The sequence below is a fragment of the Bos javanicus genome, chromosome Y, assembly GCF_032452875.1.
Source record: "Bos javanicus breed banteng chromosome Y, ARS-OSU_banteng_1.0, whole genome shotgun sequence".
Lineage (NCBI taxonomy): Eukaryota > Metazoa > Chordata > Mammalia > Artiodactyla > Bovidae > Bos > Bos javanicus.
In genome coordinates, this window is record NC_083898.1 from 191,547 (window position 1) to 217,318 (window position 25,772).

General features: G+C 41.7%; 1 protein-coding gene and 1 non-coding gene across 3 annotated transcripts in view; both read left to right on the plus strand.

Moving 5' to 3' along the window:
* Positions 1-24,566, plus strand: part of LOC133243843 (centriole and centriolar satellite protein OFD1-like) — a 64,527-nt gene extending 39,961 nt beyond the window's left edge. For both annotated transcript variants that reach the window (XM_061410568.1, XM_061410567.1), the window contains 5 exons: positions 9,154-9,750; positions 10,225-10,345; positions 15,155-15,255; positions 22,606-22,763; positions 23,387-24,566. In XM_061410568.1, the coding sequence (XP_061266552.1) occupies positions 9,154-9,750; positions 10,225-10,345; positions 15,155-15,255; positions 22,606-22,763; positions 23,387-23,401 (992 nt within the window). In that variant the 3' untranslated portion in view covers positions 23,402-24,566. The remainder of the gene's footprint in view (positions 1-9,153; positions 9,751-10,224; positions 10,346-15,154; positions 15,256-22,605; positions 22,764-23,386) is intronic.
* On the plus strand, positions 10,664-10,768 carry LOC133243892 (U6 spliceosomal RNA). The gene has a single exon (XR_009735220.1). It is a non-coding gene; the product is annotated as a U6 spliceosomal RNA (small nuclear RNA).
* Positions 24,567-25,772: the final 1,206 nt, after the last annotated feature.

Sequence of the window (25,772 nt, forward strand, 5' to 3'; positions counted from 1 at the left end):
AAGTCACTTTAGTCATGTCCAACCCTGTGCGACCCCATAGACAGCAGCCCACCAGGCTCCCCGTCCCTGGGATTCTCCAGGCAAGAACACTGGAGTGGGTTGCCATTTCCTTCTCCAATGCATGAAAGTGAAAAGTGAAAGTGAAGTCCCTCAGTCATATCCCACTCTTAGCGACCCCATGGACTGCAGCCTACCAGGCTCCTCCATCCATGGGATATTCCAGGCAAGAGTACTGGAGTGGGTGCCATCCCATTCTATCCCTACACAAATCCCTCCCACTTAGCCATCCCAAGTCTCTTCTCACTGTTCATGAGTCTGTTTCTGTTTCATAGACATGCTCATTTGTGTCATATTTTAGATTCCACATATAAGTAATACCACATGGTATTTGTTTTTCTTTCAGACTTACTTCACCTAGTATGGTAATCTCTACTTGCATGCATGTTGCTGCAAATGGCATTATTTTTGTTCTTCTGTTTTTTTGCCTTGTTAGTATTCCATTGTGTCTGTGTGTGTTTCTGTATGTATACACACACCACATCTTTATCCATTCATATATTGATGAATGTGTAGGTTGTTTTTATGTCTTGGCTATTGTGAATAGTGCTGCTATTAACATACAGGTGCATGTATCTTTTTAGATTATAGAGTTTTGTCTCTATATATGCCCAGGAACAGGATTGCTAGATCGTATGGTAATTCCTTTTTTGCTTTTCTGAGGAACCTCTGTTCTATAGTGGCTGTACGAACCATATTCACCAACAGTGTAGGAGGGTTCCATTTTCTACACACTCTTTCCAGCATTTGTAGAGTCTTTAATGATGGCCATTCTGATCCAGTGTGAGGTAACCCCTCATTAGAGTTTTGACTTGTATTTCTCTGATAACTAGTGATTCTGAGTATCTTATCATGTGCCTATTGGCCACTTGTATTTCTTCTTCAGAGAAACGTCTACTTAGGCCTTCTGCCCATTTTGGGTTGTTTAATTTTTTGCTGTTGAGTGTGTATATTTTGGAAATTAAGCTAACAAATTAAGTGTTGTTACCAAATATTTTGTCCCATTGCATAAGTTGTCTTTGTTTTGTTTATGGTTTCTTTTGCTCTACAAAAGCTTATACACGCTTTTTTAGATTTATGACATAAATGTTGATTTTGTTTTTATTTCTATTATCTCAAGAGACTGACCTAAGAAAACACTGGTATGATTTATCTCATAGAATGTTATCCTATGGTCTCTTCTTGGAGTTTTGTGGAATCATGTCTTCTGTTTGAGTCTTTAAGCTATTTTGAGTTTGTGTATGATGAGAGAATGTGTTCTCATTTCATTGCTTTATATGCAGCTCTTCAGCTTTCCCAACACCACTTTTTGAACAAATTGTGTTTTTCCCATTGTACATTATTGCCTTCAGTGTCCAAGATTAATTGACTTTGGGTATGGGGGTTTATTTGTGGGCTGTCTATTCTATTCCATTGATTCATTTATCTGTTTTTGTGCCAGTACCATGATGTTTTGATTAGTATACCATTCTAATATTTTCTAAAGTCTGAAAGGATTATGGCTCCTCCCGTGTGTTTTTTGCCCTCAGGATTTCTTTGGGAATTCAGTTTTTATACATATAAATTTTATGATTGATTATTCTAGTTTTGTGAGGAAGTATCATGGGTAATTTAATAGAGATCACATTAAATCTATAGATTTCTTTAGGTAGTATTGCCATTTTAACAGTATTCTTATAGTCCAAGAGCATGGGACATCTTTCCATTTCTTTGAATCCTCTTTAATTTCTTTTATTAATATTTTATAGTTCTCATTATATAAATCTTTCATCTCTTCATTCATGGTTATTTTTTATGTTTTGGAATGGGGGAAGTAATTTTTAAAGGTCCTGGAAAAGGTCAATTTCATTCCAGTCTCGAAGACAGAAATGCCAAAGAATGCTCAAAGTACCACACAATTGCACTCATCTCACACTCTAGCAAATCTGTGCTCAAAATTCTCCAAGCCAGGCTTCAACAGTACATGAATCATGAACTTCCAGACGTTCAAGCTGGATTTAGAAAAGGCAGGGGAACCAGAGATCAAATTCCAAACATCCATTGGATCATTGAAAATACAAGAGAGTTCCAGAAAAACATCTACTTCTGCTTTATTGACTATGCCAAAGCTTTTAACAAACTGTTGAAAATTCTGAAAGAGATGGGAATACCAGACCACCAGACCTGCCTCCTGAGAAATCCATATGCAAGTCAGGAAGCAACATTTAGAACTGGACATGGAACAACAGACTGCCTCCAAATCAGGAAAGGAATACATCAAGGTTGTGTACTGTCACCCTGTTCGTTTAACTTATATGCAGAGTACATAATGAGAAAAGCTGGGCTGAATGAAGCACAAGTTGGACTCAAGATTTCCAGGGAAAAAATCAATAATGTCAGATATGCAGATGGCACCACCCTTATGGCAGAAATCGAAGAAGAACTAAAGAGCCTCTTGATGCAAGTGAAAGAAGAGAGTGAAAAAGTTGGCTTAAAACTCAACATTCAAAAACTAAAATCAAGGGAGGGAGGTGGGAAGGGGATTCAGGATGGGGAACATGTGTACACCCGTGGCGGATTCATCTTGATGTATGGCAAAACCAATACAATATTGTAAAGTAATTAGCCTCCAATTAAAATAAATAAATTTATATTAAAAAAAAAAAAAAAAACTAAGATCATGGCATCTCACCCCATCACTTCTTGGCAAATAGAAGGGGAAACAATGGAAACAGTGAGAGACTATTTTGGGGGTTTCCAAAATCATTGCATATGGTGACTGCAGCTATAAAAATAAAAGACACTTCCTCCTTAGAAGAAACATTATGACAAAACTAGACAGCATATTAAAAAAGCAGAGACATTACTTTGCCAGCAAAGATCTGTATCGTCAGGGCTATGGTCTTACCAGTAGTCATGTGTGGATGTGAGAGTTGGACTATAAAGAAAGCTGAGCACCAAAGAATTGATGCTTTTGAACTATGGTATTGGAGAACACTCATGAGAGTCCCTTGGATAGCAAGGAGATCCAATCAGTCCATCCTAAAGGAAATAAATCCTGAATATTATTGGAAGGACTGATGCTGAAGCTGAAATTCTAATACTTTGCCACTTGATGTGAATAGCTGACTTGTTTGAAAAGACCATGATGCTGGGGAAGATTGAAGGCGAAAGAAGGGGCTGACCAAGGATGAGATGGTTGGATGGCATCACTGACTCAATGGGCATTAGTTTGAGTTAACTCCCAGGGTTGGTGATGGACAGGGAGGCATGGCATCCTGCAGTCCATGGGGTGCAATGAGTCAGACATAAGTCTGAGTGACTGAACTGCACTGAACTGGTTGTTTAGATTTTATCAGAGGGCAGGCAGAATGAAAACCATAATCACAAAAACAAATCCAAAGTGATCACATGGATCACAATGTTGTCTAACTCAGTGAAACTATGAGCCATCCCATGTAGGGCTACCCAAGATGGAAAGGTCATGGTGGAGAGTTCTGGGTCCACTGGAGAAGGGAATGGCAAACAAACTCAGCATTCTTGCCTTAGAACCCATGAACAATATGAAAAGGCAAAAAGATACAATACTGAAAGATAAAGTCCCCAGGTTGGTTGGTGCCCAGTATGATACTGGAGAAGAGCTGAGTAATAGCTCCAAAAGGAATGAAGAGTCTGAGCCAGTTTGGAAACAGTGCCCAGTTGTGGATGTGCCTGGTGATTAAAGTGAAGCCTAATGCTGTAAACAGCAGAATTGCATAGGAACTTGGAATGATAGCACCATGAATCAAGGTAATTGGAAGTGGTCAAACAAGATGGCAAACATGAATATCAAAATTTTAGGAATCAGTAAACTAAAATGGATTGGAATGGGAAAATTTAATTCAGATGACCATTATATATGTACTACTGTGGGCAAGAATCCCTTAGAAGAAATGGAATGGCTCTCATAGTCAACAAAAAGAGCCTGAAATGCAGTACATGGGTACAGTCTCAAAATGACCAAGTGATCTCATTTTGTTTCCAAGGCAAACCATTCAATATCACAGTAATCCAACTGTAATCCATCTATGCCCCAATCACTAATGCCAAAGAAGCTGAAGTCGAACAGTTCTATGAAGACCTACAAGATCTTCTAGAACTAACACCAAAAAAAAAAAAAAAAATGTCCTTTTCATCATAGGGAACTGCAATCCAAAAGTAGGAAGTCAAGAGGTATCTGGAGTAATAGGCAAGTTGGTCTTAGAGTACAAAATGAAGAAAGACAAAGACTAACAGTTCTGCCAAGAGAATGCACTGGTCATAGCAAACACCATCTTCCAACAACACAAGAGATGACTCTACACATGAATGTAAGCAGATGGTCATTACTGAAATCATATTATATTCTTCACAGCCAAAAATGGAGAAGCTCTATGCAATCAGCAGAAACAAGACCTGCAGCTGAATGTGGCTCAGATTGTGAACTCCTTATGCAAAATTCAGACTTAATTTGAACCAGACATCTTGGTATGAGAAGTCAAGTGGATCTTAGGACACATCACTACAAACAAATCTAGTGGAGGTGATGGAATTCCAGATAAGCTGTTTCAAATTCTAAAAGATGATGCTGTGAAAGTGCTGCACTCAATATGCCAGCAAATTTGGAAAACTCAGCAGTGGCCACAGGACTGGGAAAGGTCAGTTTTCATTCCAGTCTCTAAGAAAGGCAATGCCAAAGAATGCTTAAACTACCACACAATTGCAGTCTTCTCACACGCTAGTAATGCTCAAAATTCTCCAAGCCAGGCTTCAGCAATACATGAACCATGAACTTCCAGATGTTCAAGCTGGTTTTAGAAAAGGCAGAGGAACCAGAGATTAAATGGCTAACATACACTATATCATGGAAAAAGCAAGAAAGTTCCAGAAAACATCTATTTCTGCTTCATTGACTATACTATGTATGGATGTGAGAGTTGGACTATAAAGAAAGCTGACACTGAAGAATTGATGCTTTTGAAGTGTGGTGTTGGAGAAGACTCTTGAGAGTCCCTTGGACTGCAAGGAGATCCAACCAGTCCATCCTAAAGGAGATCAGTCCTGGGTGTTCATTGGAAGGACTGATGTTGAAGCTGAAACTCCAATACTTTGGCCACCTGATGCAAACAGCTGACTCATTTGAAAAGACCCTGATGCTGGGAAAGATTGAGGGCAGGAGGAGAAGGGAACGACAGAGGATGAGATGGTTGGATGGCATCACCGACTCAATGGACATGGGTTTGGGTGAACTCTGGGAGTTGGTGATGGACAGGAAGGCCTGGCATGCTGCGGTTCATGGAGTTGCAAAGAGTCAGACACAACTGAGCAACTGAACTGACTGACTGTGCTAAGTCCTTTGACTTTGTGCATCAAAACAAACTGTGGGAAATTCTCAAAGAAATGGGAATACAGATCACCCTACCTGCCTCCTGATAAATTTTTATGCAGGTCAAGGGGCAACAGTTAGAACCAGGCATGTAACAGTGGGCTGTTTCCAAATTGGAAAGGATTATGTCAAGACTATATATTGTTACCCTACTTATTTAACTTGTATGCAGAGTATATCATGTGAAATGATGGCCTGGATGAGTCACAAACTGGAATCAAGATTGCTGGGAGAAATATCAATAACCTCAGATATGCAAATGACACCACCCATATGGTGGAAAGCAAAGAGGAGCTAAAGAATCTCTTGTTGAAAGTGAAAGAGGAGAATGAAAAGCTGGCTTAAAACTCAACCTTCAAAAAACAAAGATCATGGTATCCAGTCCCATCCCTTCATTGCAAATAGTTGGGGAAACAATGGAAACAATGACAGACTTTATTTTCTTGGGCTCCAGAATCACTGTAGATGTGACTGCAGCCATGAAATTAAAAGACACTTGCTCCTTGAAAGAAAAGCTATGACAAACCTACACAGCATTTATAAAAGCAGAGACAACACTTTGCCAACAAAGGTCCATTTGTCTAGTCAAAGCTATGGTTTTTCCAGTAGTCATGTATGGGTGTGAGAGTTGAACCATCAAGAAGGTTGAAGAATTGACAATTCTGTATTGTGGTGTTGGAGAAGATTTTTGAGAGTTCCTTGAAAGAAGATCAAAGCAGTCATTCCTAAAGGAAATCAATCCTGAATATTTATTGGAAGACTGATACTGAAGCTGAAGCTCAGTACTTCAGTCACCCAATGCGAATGGCTGACTTATTAGAAAAGGCCTGATGCTTGGAAATATTGAAGGCAGGAGGAGAAGGGGACAACAGAGGATGAGAGATAGTGTTAGTTGGATGGCATTACTGAGTCAATGGACATGAGTTTGAGCAAGCTCCAGGAGTTGGTGATCAACAGGGAAGCTTGGTGTGCTGCAGTCCATGGGGGTCACAGAATGTTGGACAGAGTTGAGAGACTTAAAAGCAATAGTATATTGCCATTTTAAGAAATGTTTTCCCATTGATTTTATATTTCTTTGTCCATTTCTTTTTGTTTTACTTTGTGTGACTTGATGAATTTTTTTTTATTATAGTTACTTGTCTTCTTTTTGGTTTTTGTGAATCTGTTCTATGTTTTTTTGTTTTTTAGTTATCTTGTTTTCATCCTTTATCTACTTGCCTTGGACTGGTAGCCATATAGATTCAAACACATTATAGGAAATAAAGGGGAATCTAAATTTTCTTACTCTCTTCCCTCACATTTTATGATTTTTATGTCCTCTTTTATATCTTCATGTTCATTTCTCTGCCATTCATTGTGATTATCATCACTTTCTTAGATTTTTTTTTTTTTTAATCTCTATACTGGTTAATTTGGGGCTTCCCAGATGGTTCAGTGGTAAAAAATCTGCCTGCAATGCAAGAGATGTAGGTTCAGTCCCTGGGTTGAGAAGATCCCCAGGAGGAGGAAATGACAACCCACTCCAGTATTCTTGCCTGGGAAACTCCATGGACAGAGGAGTCTAGTAGGCTACAGCCCATGAGGGCTCAAAGAGTCAGATATGACTGAGCAACTGAGCATGCATGCATGCCAAGTATCCTGGGTTGCAGATTTTTCCTTTTCAGTGCTTTGAATATCTCTTGCCATTCCATTTTGGGCTGCAACATTTCTGTAGGGAAATCAGCTGATTCCTTTATGGGGGTTCTCTTATAATTAATTCTGTCTTTCTCTTGCTGCTGTTAGTATACTCTCTTTAACTTTTGCCATTTTTATAATATATCTTGATGTAGGTCTCTTTGGGTTTACCTTGTGTGGAACCCTGTTTCCTGCACCTGTATATCTGTTTACATCTTCAGGTTTGGGAAGTTTTCAGCCATAATTTCTTCAAATACATTTTTTATCTTTTCTTTTTCTTCCCCATCTGGAATCCCTAATATGTATAGATTGGCATGCTTTTTATTGTCCCATAGGTCTTGTATGTAGATTTCTTTTTTTTTTTTTTAATTTGGCATTCTGTTTACTGTCTTGAATGAGTGATCTTCATTATTCTATCTTCTGGGGGCACTTACTGATTCTTCTGAATTATTTATTTTGTTTTGGCCATGCCCCATGAATTTCAAGATCTTCGTTCCCTGGATTGAACCCACACCCTTGTCAGTGAAAGCATGGGGTCCTAACCACTGCACTACTAGGAAATTGCCTGTTTTTCTGCATTATTCATTCCTGTTCATTGCCTTTAGTTTGGTTTTCATCTCAGCAAATGAGTTTTGTGATTTTCTTGCTTCCTCTTTATAGTTTCTAGTCCATTTTTATAGTACTTTGAACTTTTACTGATAACTTTTTCTTAATTCCTTTAGTATTTCCACTATCCTTTTTTGAAATCTGTGCTATTAAACTGAAGAGTTCTGTTTCATTGTTTGTTCTTTCAGGGGAGTTTTCTTGGTTTAATCACCCCTAACTAGGGGTAATTCCTCTGCTTCATTTTACATAATTTTCCCTCCTGAATTTACAGAAGAGAAATACATCTACTGTGGTCCTGGGGGACTATTTATATGTGGAAGCATCCCTGTGTAGCTTCTGTGGGTTTAATGTTTGTTTGTCATGAGGGCTGTTTTTGGTTTGAATGCCTGTGGTCTCTTTGTTCAATGTGTGCTGGCCATGATCATTATACCCTTATAATCCAGGTGTGCAGATGTGGTGGCTGGTGCCCAGTCCTGAAGTTCTTGGCATTGGTGGAGGATCTTATACATACCACCTAGAGCATGTGACCACTCCTGGAGCCTGGGAGGGTGGCAGTGGCAGCAGTTCGAGACTGCTTCTGTAGTTTGGGATGGGGAGCAGGTAGTAGCAGAGGCTCAGAACCAACCTGAAGCCTGTGGCATGCAGATGGCAGTTGCCATGCCCATGACCCCTCCTGGAGCTCGTGTAGGCCATGTCATACTGCCTGAGAGCATGCACAGCAGAAAAGGCTGCAGTGGTGTGTCCCACCACCCCCCTCACACAGCTCGACCATCAATAGCACCTGGCCTCTAAGGCAGCCCAAGCTTCCTCCATGTACACCCTCAGAAGCAACTGCTCCAGACTCCAGCCCCTTCAGCCTGAGTCTGATCTCCAAAGTGTAAGCTTCAACACCCAGCTCCTGTCTGCATGGATGGACACATGTCTCTGGGTAGGGAATACAAGGCAGTGGTGCTGACCTTTTGTGCAGGTCTGTCTCTCTCCCAGCTGCTGCACATCAGAGTCTGCATTCTCCTCCAAGGCTCTGGAGCTCACCCCCATCTTGGCTGATCTCCTGGAGTGCAGGAACCTTGCCTGTTTCACAGCTCCTTCCTGAGGGTACAGTTCCTGTCCCAGATTCTTCTTCACTTTATTTTGTTGTTGTACTATTTTGGAATCAGCTTGGTTCCATGGAGATTATTTTGCCCTTTTGGAAGTCTGAGATCTTCTGCCAGTGTTCAGTAGATATTCTGTGAGAATCATTCTACACAGAGATGTATTGTTGATGTATTTGTTGGTGTCTTAAGTTCATGTCTTAAGACTCCACCATCTTGATCACTTCCTACAAACTATTTAACATGCTAATTGAGTTTTCAATGAAAAAATTCCCCAGACCTTTCAGTTTAGTTCCCTACTTTTTCCCTTCCTGTCTCAAACTATCTGTTTGTGATCCGCAGCACTAGAGAATGAAGTATACTGCAACCAGAAGCACTGTCTTCAAAACTGCTCCATCAGCACATTACTGAGCACCAGGGCTCATGAGGGTAACATCAGTGGAGATTTCTTGAAAAATCTTCTGAGAAAAGAGGAGGCAACAGCAGGCCTAGTTACATCGCAGATCTCTGGTTACCCAAATACCAGCACAGAGGTCAGTTCCCCTGATTCTGACCTCGAGTTTGTAGCCAGTGCCAAGGATAGGGTGAGAAAGCTGGAGCAGGAGGCAGAGAACCTGGAAAAAGCTTTCCAGAACTACCATCCAAGGGTTCGTTTGTGCCCTGCCAAGAGCCTGGTGGCAGTCAGAAGCTCACCTACCCTCTACCTGCCAGGGACTCTTAAGAACATCACTGCAGCTGCTCCTGAGAGGTGTGTTTTTGTGGACAACAGAGTCACCTCTCAGCAGCCTCCAGTAAACACATGTGGAGGGGACAAAAGTGTGGTGTCTGAGGTGCCCAGCAGTATGGCCTCAACGTCACGCAAGAGTGCAGTCTCCAGATGGCTCTCCTCCACACTGCTCCCCAACGCAAGAAGCCATGATAGTGAAATGTACCTGGAAGGTGAGCTATGGACACAGGCCTGTGGATACTCTGGACAGGGGTCACTTTGCTCCTCATCCCTGCATCTCTGGATAAGAGTGCAGCTGGAAGTACAAGGAGTCATGGGAGCCTCTGAACTGCAGGCTACTGGGGAGCAGGGCGTCCCCCCCAGGTAACAGGTGGTGTGGAGGTTGTGGGATGGAGAGTCAAGTGCTGGCATTTTGCTTGGCACATGGAGGTTTTCCGAGAGTGACCGTGGCTTTTCCTTAGCTGCTGGTTAGTTTCATGTGTTCTCTTATTATCACTGCACTTTCATTTTCATGCCTGAATTGTTCTGATTTCCTATAAAATCATCTGTGGATGATTTCCACTTACTCCATTTCTTGCAAGGATGATAGAATGCATTTTCAAAGCAGTAGAAATCCTTAGAAGTTGCACTGCCATCTTCTCCATGCAATCTATAACATGCTCGTCCTGGATCCTCCTGCCCCATAGGTCTGAGCCGGTCCCCAGTTGCTGCTCCCTGTCCCGACAGAAAGTCACAGCCATCACCTGCCGAGTCCAAGTGCAGCCTTCCCGTGCACTCACTCTCCAGCCCTCCAGAGCAGAATGCCTGGTAAGTACCTCATCCTCTGCCCGGCCTCTGCCAAAGCTGATTAGCTTCCTGTGTTCTCAGCCATGGCTGGCTCCACTTTTTTAAGTGATGTTAAAAACCACCTGGCAGGATAGAATAAGCAATCAGATTATAGGATGTGTGATCTCTGAGAATCATCTGAATCATTGGCTGGAGGAAAAAAAAGACTGCTTTTAGCAAATGACTAATTCCTTTTTGTTTGCTAAACATGATGTACTCAGGTATTAATAAATATCTTTATAGTTTCATGAGCAGACTTGGTATTAAAGATAAAGCAGCTGTACTAAATCTGCAAATGCAGTGCTCACTTCAGCAGCACATACACTAAAATTGAAATGATACAGAGAAGATTAATTGCCCCTACACAAGGATGTCATCCAAATTCATGAATCACTCCATATTTTTTAAACTTAAAAGCTTTTGCACAGCAAAGGAAACTATAACCAAGATGAGAAGACAGTTCTCAGAATAGGAGAAAATAATAGCAAATGGAACAACTGACAAAGCATTAAGTTCTAAAATATACAAACAGCTCATACAACCCAATGCCAGAAAAACAAAGAAGTCAATCAAAAAGTGGGAAAAAGACCTAAACAGACATATCTCCAAAGACAACTTACAGATGACTATGGTTGAAAAGATGCTCAACACCACTTATTATTAAAGAAACACAAATCAAAACTACAATGAGATATCACCTCACACTGGTCATAATGGCCATCATCAAAAAGTCAACAAACAATAAATGCTGGAGGCAGTGTAGAGAGAAGGGAACACTCTTGCACTGATGGTGGGAATGTAAATTCATACAGCCACTATGTAAGACGGTATGGAGATTCCTTAAAAAACTAGGAATAAAACTGCTATATGACCTAGCAATCCCATTTCTAGGCATATACCCTGAGAAAACCAAAAATGAAAAAGACGAATGTATCCCATTGTTCATTGCACTGCTGTTTACAGTAGCTAGAACATTTAAGCAACCTACATGTCCACTGACAGATGAAAGGATAAAGAAGTTGTAGTACATATACACAATGGAATATTAGTCAGCCATAAACAGCAATGCATGTGAGACAGTTCTAATGAAGGGGATGAATCTAGGGCCAATTATAAGTGTAGTAAGTCAGAAAGAGAAGGATAGATATCATATACTAATGCATATATGCATAATCTAGAAAGATGGTACAGAAGAATTTGCTTGTAGGGCAGCAGAATGGAGAAACAGACATAGAGAACATAATTACGGACATGCGAAGCACAGAGGAGAGGTTGAGATGTGTGGAGAGAGTAACATGGAAACTTACATTGCCATATGTAAAATAGACAACAGTAATTTGCTGTATGTGTCTAAACTCAAACAGGAGTTCTATATCCAGCTAGAGGGATGGGATGAGAGGGAAATGGGAGGGAGGTTCAAGAGGGAGAGGATATGTGTATACCTAATTCTGAAAGAGATGGAGTACCAGACCACCTGACCTGCCTCTTGAGAAATGTGTATGCAGGTTAGGAAGCAGTAGTTAAAGTGGACATGGAACAACAGACTGGTTCCAAATAGGAAAAGGGGTACATCAAAGCTGTATATTGTCACCCTGCTTATTTAACTTCTATGCAGAGTACATCATGAGAAATGCTGGGCTGGAAGAAGCACAAGCTGGAATCAAGATTGCTGGGAGAAATATCAATAACCTCAAACATGCAGATGAACTAAAAAGCCTCTTGATGAAAATCAAAGAGGAGAGTGAAAAAGTTGGCTTAAAGCTCAACATTCAGGAAACTAAGATCATGGCATCTGATCCTATCATTTTATGGGAAATAGATGGGGAAACACTGGAAACAGTGTCAGACTTTATTTTGGGGGGCTCCAAAATCACTGCAGATGGTGATTGCAGCCATGAAATTAACACTTACTCCTTGGAAGGAAAGTTATAGCCAACCTAGACAGCATATTAAAAAGCAAAGACATTACTTTGCCAACAAAGGTCCATGTAGTCGGGGCTATGGTTTTTCCAGTGGTCATGTATGAATGTGAGAGTTGGACTGCAAAGAAAGCTAAGCGCCAAAGAATTGATGCTTTTGAAGTGTGGTTTTGGAGAAGACCCTTGAGAGTCCCTTGGATTGCAAGGAGATCCAACCAGTCCACCCTAAAGGAGATCACTTCTGAGTGTTCATTGGAAGAACTGATGCTAAAGCTGAAACTGCAGTACTTTGGCCACCTGATGCGAAGAGCTGACTCATTAGAAAAGACCCTGATGCTGGGAAGGATTTGGGGCAGGAGGAGAAGGGGATGACAGATGATGAGATGGCTGGATGACATCACTGATTCAATGGACATGAGATTGAGTAAAGTCTGGGAGTTGGTGATGGACAGGGAGGCCTGGCGTGCTACGATTCATAGGGTCACAAAGAGTCGGACACGACTGAGCAACTGAACTGAACTGAACTGATGGCTGATTCCTGTTGAGGTTTGACAGAAAACAACAATATTCTTCAAAGAAATTATTCTTCAGTTAAAAATAAATTAATTTTAAAAGCCCAACAATGAGATACCATCTCACACCGGTCTAATTGACTGCCATCAAAAAGTCTACAGACAATAAATCCTGGAGAGGGTATGGAGAAAAGGGAACCCGCTTACACTATTGGTGGGAATGCAAAATAGTATAGCCCCTATGGAGAACAGTGTGGAGATTCCTTAAAAAACTGGAAATAGAACTGCCATATGACCCAGCAATCCCACTGCAGGGCCTACACACCAAGGAAACCAGAATTGAAAGAGACACATGTGCCCCAATGTTCATGACAGCACTGTTTACAAGAGCTAGGACATGGAAGCAACCTAAATGTGTACTGGCAGACAAATGGATAAGGAAGTTGTGGTACATGTACACAATGGAATATTACTCAGCTATAAAAAAAGAATGCATTTGAGTCAGTTCTAATAAGGTGGATGAAAGTGGAGCCTATTATACATAGTTAAGTAAGTTAGAAAGAGAAATGCCAATACGGTATACTAACGCATATATATTAAATTAGAAAGATGGTAATGATGACCCCTTATGCAAGACTGCAAAAGAGACAGATGTAAAGAATGGACTTTTGGAGTATGTGGGAGAAGGCGAGGTGGGATGATTTGAGAAAATAGCTGAAACATATATTCAGTTCAGTTCAGTTCAGTTGCTCATTCATGTCCAACTCTTTGCAACCCCATTAACAGCAGTATGCCAGGCCTCCCTGTCCAACTGCTGGAGTTCACTCAAACTCACATCCATCGAGTCGGTGATACCATCCAGCCATCTCATCCTCTGTTGTCCCCTTCTCCTCCTGCCCCCAATCCCTCCCAGGATCAGAGTCTTTTCCAATGAGTCAACTCTTCACATGAGGTGGCCGAAGTTCTGGAGTTTCAGCTTTAGCATCATTCCTTCCCAAGAAATCCCAGGGCTGATCTACTTCAGAATGGACTGGTTGGATCTCCTTGCAGTCCAAGGGACTCTCAAGAGTCTTCTCCAACATCACAGTTTAAAAGCATCAATTATTCGACTCTGAGCTTTGTTTACAGTCCAACTCTCACATCCATACATGACCACAGGAAAAACCATAGCCTTGACTAGACAAACCTTTGTTGACAAAGTAATATCCCTGCTTTTCAATATGCTATCTAGGTTGGTCATAACTTTCTTTGCAAGGAGTAAGTGTCTTTTAATTTTATGGCTACAGTCACCATCTGCAGTTATTTTGGAGCCCAAAAAGATAAAGTCTGACACTGTTTCCACTGTTTCCCCATCTATTTCCCATGAAGTGATGGTACCAGATGCCATGATCTTCGTTTTCTGGATGTTGAGCTTTAAGCCAACTTTTTCACTCTCCACTTTCACTTTCATCAAGTGGCTTTTTAATTCCTCTTCACTTTCTTCCATAAGGGTGGTGTCATCTGCATATCTAATGTTATTGATATTTCTCCCGGCAATCTTGATATATATACTTTACCATATGTAAAATAGATGACCAGTGCAAGTTCAATGCATGAAGGAAGGCCCTCAAAGCCGGTGCACTGGGAAAACCTAGAGGGATGGAGTGTGGAGGGATGTAGAGTTGGGGTTCAGGATAGGGGACACATGTGCACCCATGGCTGCTTCATGTCAGTGTATGGCAAAAACCACCACAATATTGTAAAGTAGTCAATGTATGGCAAAAACCAGTACATTATTGTAAAGTAATTGGCCTCCATTTAAATAATTTAAAAATAAAAGAATTTTTTAAAAAAATCCCTCCTTGGAAAGCTTTGAAAGTGCCAGCATATTCTAATGGCACCCCACTCCAGTACTCTTGCCTGGAAAATCCTATGGACGGAGGAGCCTGGAATGCTGCAGTCCATGGGGTCGCTAAGCGTTGGACACGATTGAGCGACTTCACTTTCACTTTTCACTTTCATGCATTGGAGAAGGAAATGGCAACCCACTCCAGTGTTCTTGCCTGGAGAATCCCAGGGATGGGTGAGCCTGGTGGGCTGCCGTCTCTGGGGTTGCACAGAGTTGGACACAGCTGAAGTGACTTAGCAGCATGGCATGAGGCAACATGAAAGAGTGACTGAGTTAATATGCACTAACAGTTTGGAATGATGTCTGGTGCATGGAAAGCAACCAGTGCAGGGTAGCTCCTAATCACTGTGAGTCCACAAAAAATTAATTTTTTAAAGCATTTTCTCGAGTCACAAAAGGCTTTTCATCACCCTTTGCTCTTGTTTCTTACTTTATTAAAGCTTCACATTTTTGTATTTTATTCTCCCCATAGTCTTCATCAGAGACACCCAGACCTTCAAGACAAAAGTGAATTTTCAAATCCAGACAGGCTAACTTTTAAGGATAATGAGGAATTTGAACCATCTTTTGAATGTAAGTTTAAATATTACTTCTTATTTTTGTATGTAGAACTTGTTTCAAAATATAGAACATTCAGTTTTGGCAAAACATACCAATTGTTACAAAAAGTGACACAGCTACAAATTAATACAGTTTTGTTCTCTTATAAAGCCACTGATACAGATATACTGCCAGGTTTTTTTTTCACAAAGAATTTTTTAAGTTCTGAGTTCCATTTTTTTTTAATTTCAAGATAACTAGTTTCAAAGTTAGGAAATGATTGAGGCTGGAAGAGAAGAGGGCAACAGAGGATGAGATGGTTGAATGACCTTGCCACTCAATGGACATGAGTTTAAGCAAACTTCAGGAGATAGTGAAGGACAGAGAAGCCTAGTACGCTGTAGTCCATGGGGCCCAAAGAATTGGACACTACTTAGTGACTGTTGAACAACACTTGCAAATTCAGAACTAAGTCCCAAAATGAATCTTTAATTTATGAAGGTTAGGATTGCCTCAGATTTACAATAAGTGACTTCTTAAAATTTGCTTCCCTGCCCCCACTTTTGTAGAATGTGAAAATGTTAAGAGACTCTTGGATTATACTGATTCCATCAGTTGCCTCAAATTTGGAAAACACTTCCTTAGTTACAGAATGGAGACTTAAGAGTATTAGCTTAAGAGACTAGAAATTGTTGTCTTGGCTTTGACCCTGCCTTACATTGTTAGACCTCAGAGCCTACTTCACTAAACAATAGAGATGTAGTGTCAACCAGCTCTGAGTTTCTTTATGGCTTCGTATATCCTTTATATAAGCTTTATTCATAATAGCCAGAAACTTGAAATAACCTAAGTATCTGTCAGCTGTTGTTCAGTCACTAAGTCATGTGCAACTCTTTGTAACCCCATGAACTGCCTGGCTGGTCCAGGCTTATTACCACACTCTCTTGCACACTGTAACCTCTCAGGCTGTCTCCCTGGTTCTAACTTCTAAAGCCTGAGCCTCAGCTCCCAGAGTGAAGAAACCTTTCCTTTTTCACAGCGCCGCCCTCCCCACCCCTGCCATGGTTGCTGGTACCCTCTCAATTCCTTTCTGTTTTTGGTTTTTCTTTTTTCTTTCATCCCACCTAGTTACCTACACTTGTGTTGCCCTCGTGTTAAGTCTCATGTGGTCTTCCAGTGATCTGTAATGTTTTGTGAGAAATTGTTCCATGTGCAGATGTTTTGAGATGTGTTTGTGGGAGAAGGTGAGCTCCATAACCTACTCCTCCACCATCTTGAACCCATCCCCCAGAAAGTCTTTATGTTTGTGTGTTAACCTATTATTTTGCCTTGAGAACTTCATCCTCAAGTCTGAATGTCTAGTACTTTGAACAGGTAAAATAAAGAGCTTAGTATATTTTATGAAATCTTTGAACCAACTTCATTAACTTTGTTAAATCACTGCTATTGAAATAGAATTCATATGCTTTCACCATGTCAGATGAATTCTGCTGTCACTGGAGAAGCAGATACATTGGCAAGTGGCTCCAGTGAGTTCCTGGAACCCTGTAAGGAAAAGGCTGGCCCAGTTGCTTTTTCTGAAACTTAAGTGCTCAGCAAGTGGTTATCCCCACCCTCTCTTCTCTTGCTGCTGCCGAGGGCTAGGGGAGACTCGCTTGTACCTCTTATAGATGGATGGAGTGTGCCAAGGCTGTTCAAGAAAACACAGTATCCATCAAGCCGGTGACATTCCTCTCATGGACAGTGCCACAGCCTCTGTGCCTGCCAGGCCTATCTCCTTTCAGTACCTGGATGAGTTTCCCTCTCATTAACTAATGAGATATGTCAGTAATAAAACTCAATATTATTTTTCTTTCTATCTCTTTGCTTCCTTCATGCTTTATAAATTAGGACAGTTAATCTATTTTATTTCAGTCATCAGAACAGTGATGACATTGAAGGAATAGTGGTCATTAAACCCCTCCTGTTGTCCACTTTCTCTCTCTTTCTCTTCTGCAGGCTCCCCCTTCCCTCACCACCATGTAGAGGCTGTCCATGTAGAGGCTGTCCATGCATTGCCTGGTAGACAGGTAGACAGGTAGACAGGGCCTTTTCTCCTTGACCAAAGTGCCTTTCCTCAAGTAAAACGCCATACTCATGTATTGGGGTCCAGCCCCAGTTGGATCTAGGGATTTTTTCAGGGTAACAGCGTCGGCGATTAGAATAGCAAAGCAAAGAAATTAGAGGCTCATTATAACTGGTTTATGCGGAAAATCAGTGTAACCTGTGACATCAGATTGGCTCTGACCACGGAGGCTGCAGGCACTCTCTTGAATCGCTGAAGGTGCCCCACCTTGGGCACCTTCTCGAGTGGGTCTTAGAAGCCCAGGCAAGTAAGTGGTCTCAGAGGACCTCCGCGCTCCAATTATTTTGGCCTGAAGGAATATCAGAAGAGAAAAGGAGGAAAGGAAACAAGAAAGAACAACACGGGGAGACCAAGCTTTGAGCAAGGCCCGTAGCTTTATTTTCAAAGGGAGCTTATATACCTTAAGTTGTGCATAGAGGATAATAGGGGGTGTGAAATCATGTAAAGTCAGCAGTCTTTGATCGTTATCGAGACCAGGCTTTTTTTTTTTTTTTTGTAAACTTATCGTATACAAATGGTTTAGGTGATTTACATCATCTTTTGGCCAGAAGGCCTGTTAACATTTTATGACTCTGATAAAGGTTTGTCAACCATAAGACTTATTTTCTCTAAGAGTAATTATTTTAAAATTTGGCGCCATCCTCCAAAGGTGTTAGATAAAGTTGCATTCCTATAGGGCAGAGATGCAGAGGGTTTACAACGAGGAAAGAATTTATTACCTTAATGGTCTAAAGTTGTTAGCACCAAGGCCACTACTTATTTTTTCTATATACCAACTATATTAATTAACACACTTTCAAGGATACAATACATGGGACGTGGAAACTTGGCAGCAAGCATTGGCTCAACAATGAAATATTCTACTAGTTCTAACAATTTCTAACTCTCCGAGAGGCTCTATACTATTTGAATATCTTAAGCTTCTTGTGTCTCTCGCGGTTGGGAGACGGTAAACAATCATATGCGTAGTTGTAGGAGTCTGGGTAAACCTGTCAGGCAAGTTAGAGAGCCATCTGAGGGGTTTGGATTGAAACACTCCTATTATGCCCAGGAGGCTAGTTAGCTAGAGCTCTAAGTTGATTTCCTTCAGAGAAAGCTGATCGGGGATAGCCCCCTGTTAATGTCAGAGGAGTTGGTGAAAGTCGTGAAATAGTAAAACAGATTCTGGTTTGGGGGTAGATGCTCAGGCAGGTCCAGGGGGGCCCCTCGAGTCCTGACTCGCCTTTACATATCAGGCCTCTCCGCATGACCATTGTCATGGGTGGGAACTCCAGTGCTGGCTCCCGACACTGGTGGTTTCCAAACATTGGGGAAACATCCTCCCCCAAAGCTGTGCAAAGACTCTTATAGGCAGTGTGAAGTCACCATACTCAGGAACAGGAGGAATTGCTGTCAGAAGAAAGATTGTAAGAGATGATTTTGCTGATTCCAGTGTAAATCATTGTGGAAAACATTCATTTAGGGTGGCTTGATCAAGAGCTTTTTCTATGCTGGGGACTTTCCTGGGGGCAGGGCATTGTGCAATCAAGCAGTCCCTGCTTTGTGGAGCTTCTCCAATTTGGGGGCAAGGTGTAATCAGAAACCCATCACCAGGGAGCCCCATTCAAATGGATACTCAGTAGCAGTGGTGGCAGCCATCTGACAGAGATGGGAATAGAAATAACAAAATAAAAGAAACCAAGTGAGGAGATTAATGTTCCACCTGTGAGAGGTAACAGTTCTTATAATAATGTCTTCTCTTATGTTCATTATAATAATTATATTATTATATTTTTATATAATTCATTGTAATAATGTCAAGGGAACATTTCATGCAAAGATGGGCAAAATAAAGGACAGAAATAGTATGGACCTAACAGAAGCAGAAGATATTAAGAAGAGGTGGCAAAAATACACAGAACTAAACAAAAACATCTTAATGACACTGATAATCATGATGGTGCAATCACTCATCCTGGAATGCAAAGTCAAGTGGGCCTTAGAAATCATCACTATGAACAAAGCTAATGGAAGTGATGGAACTCCAGATGAGCTATTTCAAATCCTAAAAGGCTGTGAAAGTGCTGCACTCAATATGCCAGCAAATTTGAAAAACTCATCAGAGGCCACAGGACTAGAAAAGGTCATTTTTTTGTTTTAATCCCAAAGAAAGACAATGCCAAAGATTGTTCAAATTACTTGATGATTGCATTCATCTCACATGCTAACCAAGTAATGCTCAAAATTCTCCAAGTGAAGCTTCAACAGTATGTGAACCGTGAACTTCCAGATGTTCAAGCTGGATTTTAAAAAGGCAAAGGAACCAGAAATCAAATGGCCAACATCCACTGGACCATCAAAAAAAACAAGAGAGTTCCAGAAAAACATCTAATTCTGCTTTATTGACTACACCAAAACCTTTGACTGTGTGAATCACACAAACTGTGGAAAATTTTAAAGAGATGGACATAAGAGACCACCTGACCTGCCTCCTGAGAAATCTGCAGGTCAAGAAGCAAGCAGGCATGGTTAGAATGAGGCATGAAACAATGGACTGTTTCCAAACTGGGAAAGAAGTATGTCAAGACTATATATTGTTACCCTGCTTATTTAACTTAGATGCAGAATATATCATGAGAAATGCTGGGTTGGATGAAATACAAGCTGAAATCAAGATATGCAGATGACACCACCCATATAACAAAAAGTGAAAAGGAACTAAAAAGCCTCTTCATGAAAGTGAAAGAGGAGAGTGAAAAGTTGGCTTAAAGCTCAACACTCAGAAAACTGAGATCATGGTACCCATCACCTCATGCCAAATAGATGGGGAAACAATTGAAATAGTGACAGACTGTATTTTGGGGGGCTCCGAAATCACTGCAGATGGCAACTGCAGCCATAAAATTAAAACATGCTTGCTCCTTGGAAGAAAACCTATGACAAACCTGGACAGTGTATATAAAAGCAGAGCATTACTTTGCCAACAGAGGTCTGTCTAGTCAAAGCTATGGTTTTTTCAGTAACCACATGCGGATGTGCGAGTTGCACCATAAAGAAAACTGAGCATGGAAGAATGGATGTTTTTGAACTGTGGTGTTGGAGAAGACTCTTGAGAGTCCCTTGGACTACAAGGAGATCAAACCAGTCAGTCCTAAAGGAAACCAGTCCTGAATATTCATTGGAAGGGCTGATGCTGAAGCTGAACTTCAGTATTTTGGCCACCTGATGCAAAGAACTGACTCATTGGAAAAGACACTAATGCTGGGAAAGATTGAGGGCAGGAAAAGAAGCGGACGACAGAGGATGATAGGGTTAGATGGCATCACCGACTCGATGGACGTGAATTTGAACAGGCTCCAAGAGTTGGTGATGGACAGGGAGGCCTGGAGTGCTGTAGTCCATGCGGTCACAAAAAGGCATGCACTACTGAATGACTGAACTGAGTAATGTCTTCTTAAAATGAGTGTTCAGAAGTGTGGCTGCACCCTTCAGGGGTGACCCTTGTCCCCAGCAAGGAGGCAGAAGGTTGCCTTTCTGCCTGTGAAAATAAATAGTGCCTGCTTCCTGATAGTCAGGTTAACAGCCAGGATGAAGGGTAAGACAAGCCTGTGTTGCCTCTCTTCCTGTGAGGAGAGCAAGCTCAGTTTCATTGGTGATATGAAACAGGTCCCGGCACAGAGATTCAGAGTCCTGTGTTGAAGCAGTGAATTTGTCTGTTTTTCAGCACTGTTGGGGGTGGGTGCTGAGGTTTTTCAGTCAAAACTGGAGGAAAAAGCATAAGCAGTGGATTTGGAATGTAATTCAACCTATGAGATGCTGTAGGCTCTCTGGAGTAGGCAAAGGAAGCCTGAGACTCATCCTGAAGGAACAGAAAGTAAATAACACATGATTGTGGACACAACAGGCACTGGAGAGGTTCCCCATCCCTATGGGGGAGGAGGGGTACTGGGTGTACACATGGGTGGGGTTTACAGGCTAGGTGGTTTTGTGGGGAGAGGTGGGGGAGGAATTCATCAATTAGGGAGACTGTGGGAGCAAAGGTGGCAGAGAAGAGCAGCTGGAGTCAAGTGACAGTGAATGTGCTGGTGGAGGTTAGATGTGCAAAACTGGTGGTCATGGAGGAATTCAGTCCAGAAAGAAAAGGTCAGTTGACAGGGCCTTGGCTGCGGTGGTCTCGACTCTACCGGAGCAGAGACAGCACACAGTGCTTCCCTTCCTTCTCTTCAGGAGGTGACAGGTGCTAAGGAAGCAAGCTGACTTGAAGGCTGAGAGACTGGTGTCAGGGAGCACAGAGACTGGTGTTGGCGCTGTCAGTGAAGGGTGATCAGGACCCTCACTGTAGCAGCAGGATGAGGAGGTGGGAGCCTGAAGCCCTGGGGGTTGGTGGATAGAGCATAGTGTGATCTCAGTCACAGGGGCCAGAGGGATACTGCCGTTGTGGGATTGCCATGTGCAGATGGCAGGGAACTGCCCCCATAGAAGCATTGGTATGAAGCCAGAGACGACAGAGAGGGACAAGAGGAATTATGGGGGAATGATGGGGACAGAGGCAGTCCCAAACCCCAGGGAGGGATCTGCCTGAAAGGAATGGAGTGTTCACCAGGTAGCTTGAGTAGGGAGCTGAGGGTCGTGATTTTGTCCTCCTTTGGGCAGGAGATTCTCACGCCCTCATGGGAGTAGGGTCAGGGGAATGACCAAAGTGCTGTGGGAATAAATGGTGACAAATGATTGGGTCAGAATCCTAGGGTGCTCAGGGCTGGGGCACTGGGATGACTCTGAGGGATGGGATGGGGATGGTGAGGGAGGTGGGAGGCGGGTACTGGATGTGGAACACATGTACACCCATGGTGGATTCATGTCAATATATGACAAAAACCACTACAATATTGTAAAGTAATTAGCCTCCAATTAAAAAAAAAAAAAAGACAAAACACATCTGCATGTGCAAGCTGCAGGAAAAAAAAAAAAAAAGTCTCCTAAGAATGTGGCGGGCTTGAAACCAAATGCAGAGGTGAAAATGCAGGGCTCGCCTCTGCAGTCAGAGTGGGAATGGGGGGCACAGTTGAGAGGTGGGCAGGGCGTGCTGCTCAGGGTGGGTTTAGGGGCTCTGAGGACAGTGAGAGTGGAGCAGCCCCTTGAAGCAAGTGCACAGTGGCAGCTGAGAATCACACAATTTCTCTGGGGCTTGGCAATCCCCCTCCCCCCACCCTGCACACCTATCCCCTGTTTGAAAAATTTGCTTCTGAAAACTATTGGTTCTTCATTTTCTGTCCCATTAGGTGTCAACCAGAAACCACTTGGAGAACGGAAGGAAGAAGATAAACTTTGGGAACAGCAGGCCAAGCAACAAAGGCAGGAAGAAGAGCAGAGGCAGACCAAACGGCAAGAAACTCTGCAGAGAGACTGGGGAGAACTTGAAATGCTGGATCGGGAAAGGGTAATCATGGTGGTGGGAGAGGGAGTCCCCTCTGTCTCTGAGTCCTAGGAGGAGTGGGGAAGTAAACCAGCCTTGGATGACATAAACACAGCTGCAGAGCACACAGGCCTCAGGTCTCCTGGTTCAAGATAGCAAGGCCACCTTCTCCCATGCATCCTCAACTGGTCCTCGAAACAGGCTCATGAATGAGGAGGACCTTCTTTTGTGGTGATTTTCTCACTCTGTGTGTGTTTGCTCAGTTGTGTCTGACTCTTTGCTACCCAGGGGACTTTAGCCTGCCAGGCTCCTCTGTCCACAGGATTCTCCAGGCAAGAATATTAGAGTGGGTTGCCATTTCCTTCTCCAGGGTATCTTCCTGACCCAGGGATTGAACCCAGGTTTCCTGCATTGCATGTGAATTCTTTACTGTCTGAGCCACCAGAGAATCCCAGTTGAGGCATATTAACCCATTTTTTCATTGAGATGTCATGTTTTTGTCCCTACTTTAATGATACCAATGACTTCGATTAAAAAACAATTCTTTTCATGTGGGTTGTAGGTAAAAGATCAGGATTATATTACTGTGTGTTTTCAACTTAAAAGTTCTAAAATATTTATTCTTCCTATTTTGGTGCCCATTTCAGAGGCTAATTGAATAATCATTGAAGTTGGAAATGGAAAAAACTTCGAAATGAGTGTTCAGGAAATGAAAGACAAATCTATATCTGTTAGTGGTGAAAATCATCTAGAGAAATACATGAAAATCCTGCAACAGAATCAAGACCAGGACACTACAGATAAGGTGCTGATGCTGTGGACATGTGTCTGTGGGTGAGGAGTACTGAGGGCTTCTGTGGTTTACTTGAAAACCTTGGGATAACGATCTGCCTTCTCTGTTGGAGACAAAGGGAGAAGCATAGAAAATCTGAAGGGTCACACAGAGCTCCAGCCTTCTCAATATCTGTAACTCCTGACAAAATGTCATGGCTTTTGTTTGAGTAAATGATTTGTCAAAGTTTGTAGAAGTTGAGACATGTCTTAATAATTTGAGAACAAGAACTAAATATATTGGAAGCTCTATGATGAAATGACAAATGTGTTAGTCATGAGACAGTAATGTTTTATCCAAGTCTAATATACTATGTTGAGAATGCCTTCCATGCAATTTATTCTGGTGTGCTTGCAGAATACTGTGTTTAAAAGTCACTGCCTTATAGAATCTTCAGTTACATATATATTTCAAAAGTAGTTCCTAGAGAAATCATAAAGTGTTTAATAAAATGAATACAGATCTAATTGAAAAATTCTCATCTCCACCTCCGTGTTGTGTCATTGTTCCAAAATGGTGGTCAGAGAGAGCTCAGAAGTGGACATACTGCCATCTAGTGGCAAAGACAAAATCTGTGGTGTCCCCAACATTTTGTGTTCTAATGCAAACCATTTAGCATATTGCTGGTTCATTCTCAATCAGGGAAACATTCAGATATTTGAGTCTGCCTATAACAAACAGTCATAATGACTGACTTAAAAAAAACAACTACTACATTTTATTAACCTGTAAAATTACTGATAAAAATCATGAGCAGGGGTAGAAACCCCACAGAAAAGAAATGAGAACATGATAGAAATCACAGAATAAACATGATAAGAATGTAGCAGATATTTTTCTCTTTCCCTAATTTAGTTTTGGGGGCTTTTCTCATGAAGAACCAGATGACATTTGTTAACCACATTTGCTGCCCAGCTTCTTACTCTGTGATCATAAATAGTGGCCTGTGAATTCTCTGTAGTGAGAAAAACTGCTCAATAAAAATTCATATGTAATCCAGTGTGATTTTTATTCCTAGTTCTATTTGATACTACAGTGGGAGTGTAACAGACAGGAAGGCCAGAGCTCCCCAAGCGGAAGGAGGAAATAAACTGCAAGAGGCAGACCTTTTTTTCCTTTTTTGCACACAGACTTCTTTTAATTCTATGTTGACAATATCCATTTCTGCCTTGAGCTAACCAATGCATTTTTCTTCTGGAAACATTTTTCCTAAACTGTGTATTTGCTTTGGAATCTGCCTTTCTTCAAAATGGTTCCACCCAAGACTTTTTTTCTTTTCTCAAACATTGGGCTGATAATGGCTCAACAAACCAGTATTACTGTCAATTGTTTTATGGCCGGGGAGTGACACACTTCGTGCCATCCTATCTCAAAAATGCATATTGTGGGAGAGGGTCATGGTGAAACTCCCTCATCCTTGAGGTGTCTCTCTTATCTGATTAATAGCTTTGGGATTCCCTTGTGGCTCAGCTGGTAAACAGTCTGCCTGCAATGCAGTGGATTATTCCTGGGTTCAGTCCCTGGGTTGGGATAAGAAAGGCTATCCACTCCAGTACTCTGGCCTAGAGAATTCCATGGACAGTCCATGGGGTCACAAACAGTCAGACACCACTGAGCAACTTTCATTCACTCACTCAACAGACATAAAACACCTGCTAAAAACTAGCAAGGGGGCACACTTTCTGTCCCCTTCTGATGTCTATCTCAGAAGCTTTCCCTATCTCTGTTAAACTTTAATAAAATTTTGCTATACAAAAAGCTCCAAGCCTTGTCTCTGACCCCAGATTGAAATTGTCTCCTCTGGGGGTCACATGTGTAACACTCAGCTCACAGCAGCAACCTTTCAATAGTGTATAAATGAAAAATAGTCAAATGACACCTCTTCAGGGTTTCTCATTCTTAGGCCTTTCATTACAATGAAAGGAGCTGCTGTTTTTTTGGTTTTTTAATCTCCATTTTTGTCTTAGGTTATATCTACTTGAAAATTTCTCTCATTGCTCAAGTCCAAGGCCTGCCTTTTTTAACTTCCCATTGTGTTCCTTCTTCTTCAGAACTGGGCTCCCACCTGTCAAACAAGAGTCCATCTTCCTTGACACTCTCCTCATGATTTTTCCCTGAAAATACAAACACATGTTTTTCTATTCTAGACTTTCAGTGCTAACTGAAGGTTACCCAGAGCATAACACAGGCAGGGTCGGTCT